The sequence below is a fragment of the Nothoprocta perdicaria genome, unplaced genomic scaffold (assembly GCF_003342845.1).
Source record: "Nothoprocta perdicaria isolate Ctin4 unplaced genomic scaffold, notPer1 scaffold_431, whole genome shotgun sequence".
Lineage (NCBI taxonomy): Eukaryota > Metazoa > Chordata > Aves > Tinamiformes > Tinamidae > Nothoprocta > Nothoprocta perdicaria.
The window spans coordinates 1-9,528 of NW_020455679.1; the positions used below are offsets into that span (position 1 = coordinate 1).

General features: G+C 49.8%; 1 protein-coding gene across 1 annotated transcript; it reads left to right on the forward strand.

Moving 5' to 3' along the window:
- Positions 1–1,001: 1,001 nt before the first annotated feature.
- TSPAN15 (tetraspanin 15) lies at positions 1,002–7,406 on the forward strand. The gene is made up of 6 exons (XM_026046319.1): positions 1,002–1,074; positions 2,552–2,647; positions 3,920–4,036; positions 5,196–5,243; positions 5,833–5,949; positions 6,638–7,406. Exons 1-6 carry the CDS (start codon positions 1,003–1,005, stop codon positions 6,782–6,784), a joined length of 597 nt encoding a protein of 198 aa, XP_025902104.1. The 5' UTR covers position 1,002; the 3' UTR covers positions 6,785–7,406.
- Positions 7,407–9,528: the final 2,122 nt, after the last annotated feature.

The window sequence follows — 9,528 nt, forward strand, 5'->3', positions numbered from 1 at the left end:
CCATAAGGATTCTGTGGTCCTTAAGAGGAGCATGGGGTGATCCTGAAGGTCTTTTCCATCCATAAGGATTCTGTGGTCCTTAAGAGGAGCATGGGCACGTGGTCCTCATGCTGGGTTCATGTCCAAAATTTGCTGAAAGGGAATCACCTGGACCTTCTGGAGTGGGCAAATAGGTCAGTTTGGGAGCGTCTTTTGAATCAGAAATAGTGCAATATGTTTTCTGTGCACCTGCATCAAGAAGCAGACCTGAAATCACGCAAGAATGATCTTTTCTGCACACCCATGGCCATGTATGTGCAGACACTTGTGGGAAATAAATTAATACAAATAATATTTATAATTTCTCTTACCACTGGGCATAATAAATCCTGTTGTTAAATCCTATTACTCATAACACAACCTGTACTGTGAGCCAGCTTGCTAAAGGAGGACTATTGAGTTGCACTTCTGAAGCAACGTGCTCCAAAAGTACCAGGCGCCGAGTTCTCCTTTGCCTTAATGCTGGTGATTTAACAGAAAAAGGCTTGGCTTGTCTTAAAGCGGGATTTTGCCAAGCGGGGCTTTGCCGAAAGGGAGCAGATAACGGCTATCTGTGTGGGAAGCACAAAAACCTGATGTTCTGCGTGCTCCGTGGCAGTTCATTAACGTGCTCCTCCGAGGATGAGGATGCCCTTGGAGAGGGAAGGCTCTTGGCATGACGAATGCGGCTCGTAGTTTGGATGCTGTTCAGACAGAGCGGAAAAATAATGGGTTTTTTTTTGCCAACTGGGGAGAAGAAAAAAGCAAAAAATAAAGAACAAAAAAAACCAGAATCAGTCAAGTGAGAAAAAGGCTTCTTATTTTTGTGGCACGAGCAATTTAATAAAAACAAAATTGCTCTTTCCCAAATTATAACTGAAATTACCATAGGAAAGCGCCGAGTGCCCCGGCAGGGGAATATTGTGGGGTTAAGCGCGCTAATTGGAGGAGTTATTGAAATTTCTCCCTTTTTTTGTGCAGTTCATGTACATCCTTGGTGTGTGCCTGCTGATTGAGCTCACCGGGGGAGTCGTGGCGCTCGTCTTCAGAAACCAGGTGAGCCCCTTGACCGGGTGAGAATTGACCTCTTGGGGCCTTTCCTATCAGCTTCGGATTGGAGGATTTTGGGAAAAATCAGTTAGCTAAAAACTTGCAATACAGGCARCATCCCTTAACATATAACAAAAAGCTCTTTTCGTTTTCCATTCTGTGTCTCAGGCTGCTGATTTGGGAAGTCTCCAACTGGATTTGAAGACCTGGATGGGWTTATTTTTTTAGCAGCCAATATGTTTTGGACGTATCTGGCCTTGCATGAGGGGCATCTGGCTTATAGCAAATAAATACTTAGCATTTTCTTAGTTTTCTCAGGGGATGGGGAAGAATTGCTTCTGGCTGTCTCACATAAATATATATTATATATATATTTTATATATTTATATATAAAATATTTATATATATAAAATATATGTATATAAAAACCACACATATTTATATGTACTTATATATTTATGTGTATATATTTCCATACATATTATATATATTTATATATATATAATATATATATAAAATATATATATATTTTAAAAATATTATATATATATTATTATATATATTTACTTTATTTTTTCTTTGCATGAGGAGCTTTCCTGCCACCTTACCTGGCTGCCTTGGCAGGGCATCTACGTTCAAGGATCAGGCTTTTGTTTGGTTAATAGTACTGCTGCTAAGTTAGGCTTAGTTAGGGGTGGAGAAGGAAGTAATTAATAAAAGCTTAGCATAATAAGCCTATATTTAAATGCTGGCTGGTTTGCATGGCTCGTTGGCGTGCCGTGGGTTTTTTCTTTCTCCATTTCTTGCTGGTATTTCCTTCTCCGGTCTAGGAAGTCCTCGTGCCTTTCTTTGAGTCATGCTTATCGTAACACCTATCTTCCACGGGCATGTATTTTCAAAAGGAGCCAGGGTTTGCATATCTGCTGTTGCATACAGCCTGCTTTAATGCATGGATAATGCTGGGATAGGTTACAGCAAACAGAACTCATAGGGACACCTGTTCCTCCTTGCAGGGATACGCTGGACCTGCAAAATTCCTCATTATTTCTAATCCTTCCTATGGGAACCCTGTATTTCGTTTGGCTTTCTAGTGCAGAGAAAATTATTATAAATACTCTGGTTTCTTCTTGCTCTGTAAGGATCTACCTTGGATCACTGTTATAGCAGATCTAGGGAAAGGAAAGTTGTCACGTTCTGCTTATGATTAGTCCCATTTTGGTTGATTATGATTATATTGGATATTGAAAAGAGAATATTTTTTACCCCTCATGTCCTGAGCTATAACAACATCTTTGGGTGTTGATTTTTAATATGCTAAGCTGAGGAAATTTAGATGCCCAATATAAAAAGGAATGTCCCTGCCATATTTCTTAATATTCTAATATTCTTTCATGCKCCCCAGTAACACTCGTGGCCTTGACCTGTTCTTTAGTGCAGTTTCAGCATTTGCAGCCGCCGGGTCGTGTCTTGCTTTGTCTCCTAGACCATCGACTTCCTCAACGACAACATCAGGAGAGGCATCGAGAACTACTACGACGACCTGGACTTCAAGAACATAATGGACTTCGTTCAGAAGAAGGTAGGTTTCTCAGGGAGTTCTTTGGTGGCCGGCGGCGCCGGGATGCGCTCGGTCCTCCATGACCCCTTGGAGCTTCTCCAGCCAAGCGATGGTCAAGTTTTCATTTAATTTTTAACAACTTTTGTGGGTTTTACTCAAGAAAACACAGCAATATCATCCTTAATATCATCCTTATTCCAACTCACTGCTCACAGAAGCGTATTTACCTAGAGCTGGGTTTCGGCGACCGYGTTGGACGCAGCCGAAACGTTACCTAATAGCCTGTGCAGTTGACTCATAGCCTCTTTTTTTTTAAGGCTGCTGTGTTGAAATGTTTATTGGATTACTCAAGAGCTCTGCCGTACAGTCCAGAGTTGATGGGAGAGGCGGCACACGCTCAGGAGGGCGCTTACAGCATCCATATGATGCCGGGAATTGTGCCAAATAATATAAAAAAGCTGGCTGGGAGATGGTCGTGTGATTYTATGACATGGTTGTGGAAGGGGCAGCCTGCTTCGAAAAGCAGCCAACATGGGAAAGTCTGTGAAAAACAGGCAATTTTGTCATTAGGCTTCAGCATGTTCTCATGTTTCCATGCGCTCCCCAAAATGATGTCCCTCTACASCAAAATGGCCCTATACTCCTTCATTCAGAAATGTAAAATAAATATTGTGTAAAGACGGTGTAAATGGTTAATTTACAGTGTAAGAACTCTCAGTAAGAGCTGTCAGCTCAGACCGTATAAGAATTTGTTTGCTTGATCTCGATTTTGCTTATGAATTTATGCCCAAAATATTTCGCTGGAGCTTGTTGGTCCCTTGCCTGGGCACTTGGGTGCTTTAGGCTCATTTCTTTGACAAAAATACAGTCCAACACCTCGAAAAAAGCCTTACAGCTCGGGACTGATTGAATCTAAAACATTTCTTAGTAACGTCCAGATCTGAAAAGTTGTTTTTCCAGGTTTTAAGGACTGGCAATGCAACTTGCTCTGGTGCTTGGTGAGTGACAGGGGGCATCACGTATTTGTGCAAGACTCCCTATTAAACAAGCTCTATATTTGTGCCCAGAGCCCTTTCTTCTCGAGTTTGCACTAATCCTTGCCCTTGAGCCCATCCTATAAACATCTCATATACATATTTATCGCCTGAGCTAATGAAAAAATGTTTCCCTTCTCTTGCTTATTTTACCTGCAAATACGAGTATACTTTGGCAACGCAAACTTTCTGCTAAAATATATTTTTTTTCCCCTTTTTGTTTTCTTTTTCCTGCTGTTTTTGCTTGGTTTTGCCCCAGTTTAAGTGCTGCGGCGGGGAGGATTTCCAGGACTGGTCGCAGAACGCGTATCACAGCTGTGCCGCGCCGGGGCCGCTCGCCTGTGGGGTGCCCTATAGCTGCTGCATCAGGAATAAGGTAACGAGCCCGGCCTTCCCTTACCGCATCAGCCCTCATTTTTTTTCCATGCTAAATCCCCCCAAAAAGGTTAAAAAAAGAAGGAAAAATCCCCTTCCATTGCTCTTCACTTGCAGCTAAATCCTAAATTTGATGCAGAATTCTTCCTCGGTTTAAAAACCCCATGGGGAACCCCTGCCTCTCTTGCTTCCCAGCTTTGATTTGTGGGTAAAATAGGGAAATTAAATATATAATATATAGAGTAAAATAGGGAAATTAAATRTATAATATAAAATATAGAAATAAAATATATGTAAATATATTTAGGGAAGGGTTTATTATATACGCTATGCATTCTGTGCATTTTTTTTTTTGCTGTACGAGAGCAGTCTGTTTAAACCTGCGCCGCAGCCTGGTTTATTCTCAGAAACCAAAGCTAAACAGCTCTGCTTTAGGTGCTTGGGAATTAAGGAGAGCCTGCGTGTCTGAAAGCATTTTATGCTGATCCTCACCAGCGCCGAGCCAACCAAAGGGTTCGGGGGGGTGTTTTTTTAGCCCTTTCAGTTGATGGTGCAGGGAAAAAGTGATGACCGGCACAGAACTCTCTGGCTTTTTAATGGTCATGCAAAATAGCCCTTGTTCCTGCGAACAAAAACCTCCCAAAATATTGGAGCTGGACGCGGGACGGAGCCGTGGATGTGCTCGGCTGGACCCTGCTAGCGCCGCGGCCGCCTTTAATAGAAATAAAATAAATAAATTAAAAAAAAAAAAAGGCATCGCAGGATGAATAAATCTTGTGTGTTTGACAAGCGCTTCCAAATACAGGCTGGGCTGGAAGACGGCAGATATGGTTTGTGATTACTCCTTCCCTTTGTAGTCATGGAAAACTCCTGCTAATGCCGGCGGGCTGGATCCTGCTCCTCCTGGTGCCAGGGAGATCTGAGCTCGGGTCGCCCCTGCGCTGAGCAGGGACCTGCGGGAATTGCTGCCCCGTCCACGGATTTATTAAGGATAATAAATAATAAGTGCGGCCGCTCGGAGCGCAACCGGCTGCAAAGTCGGGCTCAGGGCAGCGTTGCCTTTGGCTTCCCGGGGGGCTACCTGCCGTTCCTGAGCAGATGGAGGAGGGAGCGGGTGGTTTTCCGGGCTTTTTGACGCCGTTCTGTTGCTTTCGTTGCAGACCGACATTATCAACACCATGTGCGGGTACAAAACGCTCGACAAGGAGGTAACGGTGACCGGCGCGCACGGCGGCGCTGGGCTTCTCCCCTTGCCTCTGCTCAGCTGCAGAGCGCTCCTCTGCGCGCTTACGTCCACCCAAAAGTCGAAGCAATCACTAGTCCGGATTTTACATGGAATAATCCCGTTTTAAAAGAGATAGCGCCGCTCCCGGCTTTGCCCATCCCAGCGGCACYTCATGCTGCTCCTTGGGGCCATTTGGCTCACGCTGGCAGCCCCGGGTGTTGGTTTTCCAGCACAKGGGTCACCCCTCTGGCTGCCCTGTGTTCATTTAGATCCATTGATTTGGGCTTCMTCGCCCCGGCTCGGGCACACCAAGCCCTCGAGCATCTGCTTGGCCTGAGCCCGTCCACCGTGGCACGGGGCTCTGCCGCTTCCAGCAGCGGCTCCGATACCGAGCCTGGACGCTGCTCTTTGGGAAAAGAGGCGGGAGGATGGGAAACTGGGGAATTAGCTCGTGTGGATGCGGGAGGGCTCCCAAATTCACCCGGAGGGAGTTGGACCCGTAAGTTGGGCGTCTCGGTGCGTTGGTGCCCTGTCCTCCCGGCGCAACGAGCGCCTGGGCGGTTGCTCCGCAGCGTCTGAGCGTCCAGCACGTGATCCACGTGCGCGGCTGCACCAACGCCGTGCTCATCTGGCTCCTGGACAACTACAGCATCATGGCCGGCGTCCTCCTCGGCATCCTCCTGCCGCAGGTAACGCGCGGCCGAGGYCCCCGCGCTGGTGCTTCGTACCGCGGCAGGCAGAAATCTGCCTGGGCAGGGCTTAAATCACCGGTTTCATTTATATTTGACTTAAGTTATCCACGGCACCTTGTGGATTTGGTAGCAGCTCCGTAAAATGTTGCAATATTGGGAGTTTCACTGTGTTCCTTCCAGTCGTTTCCTCCCCTTAGTTGGGTTCGCTACAACTTCCTGATGCTCAAGGCGGCAGAGATATCTTTTAAATAAATATATATAAATATGAATATATGAATATATGGATTTATGAATATATAAATATATAAATATATAAATATATTTATATATAAATATATAAATATATAAATATTTAAATATATAAATATATAAATATATAAATATATAAATAACTTTTTTTTTTGGCCGTATTGGCCATTGAAATATGTATTGCCTTTATATCCCCGCATGCAAAATGCTCTTCCTTTGCCTCCCTGCATGCAAAATGCTCATGGGAAAGGACAAGATGAGGGTCTGTCAGTAGAGATACCCCCCSATACGTGCCCGTTAGCCCCATGTATGTGTGTATGACGTGCCAGCGCTGCCCTGGGCGCTTGTGTGGAGGGCGCTGCGGATGTGCGTGTGTTAGGTGTGCGTTTGCTGCTGGGTGCTGATATTTGGCCCGGTTATTTGTGCTGCCCGGCAGTTCCTGGGCGTGCTGCTGTCACTGCTCTACGTGAGCCGCGTGGAGGACATCATCGCCGAGCACAAGCTCATGGAGAGGCTCTTCGATGGGCCCAGCGCCGCCGCCGAGCGCGCCGCCCCCGGCTGCTGCATGTGCTACCCGGGCTGACAACGGCTGGAAAAACCCTGCGGAAAACCCAATCCGGAAGGAACTGTCCCCAAACGCGGGGGCTTCTGCAACACCGTGTCCGGCGGTGCCACCGGCACCGGTGCTGGTTGTGTCACCCCGACAGCTGGGGACGCTGCTGCCCTCCCCGGCATCCCCGCTGCCGCCCGGTGCGCCGCCCGSTCCGTAACAAAGTGCTTTTCATTTCAAATCTTAATTTCTTACCGCTTGCGAGCTCGCAGAGAGATTGTTTTCTTCCTGATCTCGGTGGGTAAATATGAAATGTGGGTTGAATAACATTTTTTTAATGCTAATCTCGGGCGATTTGCTGGTGGAAACGGACGTAACGCTGAGCGCTGCTCGGTCTCKTGTGCCTTTGAATGCTGGGGCCGATGCTGGGATCGAATCAGTTGGGTAACACTTTGGTACGTTTGTAATGCAGTTTATTGCCACGTGGCTTTTGTACCAGAGTGGTGGGATTTGTGTGTCTTCTGTGGGTTGTGTTTTACCTCTGGAGTGAATTAATTGCCCAGTTTCCTGGGGGGGCGAATCCTGCGTGGGGGTCCTTCCAAACGTGATTGTTTGCGTCCAAATAAAAGAATGATATTTTTTAAAAAAACAGAGAGATTTGGCTRAAACAGTTTAATTGCTTGTTTTTGTACTGCTCTTTCTGAGTCGGGCATCTCCATCCGTTGCCGAACGAGCCAGCGGACAGACCCTCGTTCCAGCTCTGGCACTCCCAGGCCACCCGATTTTGGGCAAAGTCACTTAGCGTCTTATTTCTATTACCCTTTATTGCCTTATTTTCCAGATTTCTGTCCCCGTGGTGCCTGGGGCAGCTCCCTGTGCTCGCGGGTGCCGGGAAGGCGCCGCGGTGCCGGTGTTGGCGCGCGGCCGTCCCACACAGCACACTCTAGCGACGTGTCCAGCACATTGCCCTGGGTGTCATCCTGATGTATTTTACTGGAGAAAGGAGTGAAGCCAAAGGACAACATCCTTCCTCCCTCATGCTGTGAGCAACGCTGGTTGTCCACCTAAAAATCGCATTTCTCCCCGGAAAGGTTTCGGGGAGCCCCTTAGCGCCTGGGGTGGGTTTTACTGCTGGCTCCTCCTCGCAGGTCTCCTCATCCGTCTCCAAGGCATGGGAAAAAAGGGACGAAATCCCGGTCCGTGTGTCGCGGCCGGGCTGCAGCCCCGGTTATTGTCAGGTGTCGCGGGAGACATTGAAAAGGGCGGCACGGGAGAGCAGTGAAGAGGGTCACTGAAAAGCGCGGCGCGCTCCGTCCCGGGGCTTTTTCTTTCCCCCTTCTTTTTCCCGGGAAGGAAGTTAGAAAAAGCCGAGCCCCTCAAAGCCGCATTGAAAGGGTGACAGGGCCGGGATAAAGCGTTGGAGACGGAGGGGAGGCAGCRCGGCGCGCTCGCCCCCGCGTTTGAAGGGTCTGCTAACAATTACCCCTTTCAGGGGAGAACATATGGTGGGTGGCTTGCCTTTTTGGGGGGGKTTTGTTTTCTTAAAAAAGACAAACCAGAAATTGCTTCGGAAGCGCAAAGGAYGTTAGGGAACGGTGGCTGTAACGAGCTGGGGGAAGGGAACTGTGTCCCGGGCACATGAGGAACCCTGGTCTGGCACCCAGTGCCAGCAAAGGAGCTGCAAAGAGCAGCTAAGGGTGCATGAAGGGAGACGAGACCCCCTTCTTGGGGGGCTGAACCGCGCGAGGAGCGGGAGCTGCTCCCATGCTTTGCCCCCCGGCGTCACCGCAGCGCTCGGGACTGCCCCATGTGCATGGCACGGCTGGAATGGAGCTTGGCTGAGGGTGCCAAGCTGCCCCCGTGGGCCTGGGGGAGATCCCGGCAATGTCTGCTTGAAGGTGATGATGCTCTGAGCACTTTGGTGGTTCCCATGCCCAGGGTAGCCCCTTCCATGGGCGCCGAGGCTGGCGCTTGAGAGGGTGGATCTTTGGGCACGCTTGGTCCTGCAGCCCTGTACCCACCTGGGAASCTCCTGGCAGCCCCTTCCCGTGAAACACATGGGGATGGCTTTGCCACAAGGCAGAGAGGGGAGGAAGGGTGGCCGTTTGGCAGGGCAGGAGGGGACACAGCCCCACAGCAGCCTGGAGAAGGGGTTGCTGGAGAGCAGGGTTGTGCGCTGAACTCTCCTGGCACCAGCAGCTCTGCTGCTCTTTGGCTGCTGCCACCAGGATGAAGATGTGCAGGGTTCGGGTCGGGGGGATGGAGCCCTTGCACTGGGCCAGGGAGGGCCGTTGCCAGCACCCCCTGCACCCCCTGCACACAAACTGCTCTGGCCCCATTTCCCTGGTGCCGGATTTGGGGCACAAGAGGCTGGGAAGGCTTCACCGTGGCCAAGTGGCACTGGCCGCGCTGCCTCCCTGTGGGCTTTGCCACTTGCCCGCTCCGGCTCCCGCGGGATGGAGCATTCCTGGGATGGAGGATTCCCGGGGAGGCTCCTGGAGCCGCAGCCCCTGTGGGGCTCTGTCCCGTGGGGCTGCGTGGCGAGCCGGAGCCGGCACCAGGACTGGAGCCGGAGCCGGAGCAGGGGCCGGTTCCGGGCCGGTTCCATGTGTGCAGCGCTGCCGGTGCCGGTGCCGGTGCTGGGGGTGCCCGGCCCTGCGCCCCGCGAGGCCGCCACGGGCGAACCGGGCCGCGCTGCCCATGGTGGGGGGTCCGGCCTTCGCCTTCCCTCCCTCCCCGCCGCGGCGGCGGGACCACGAGGAGGAGGAGGAGGAGGA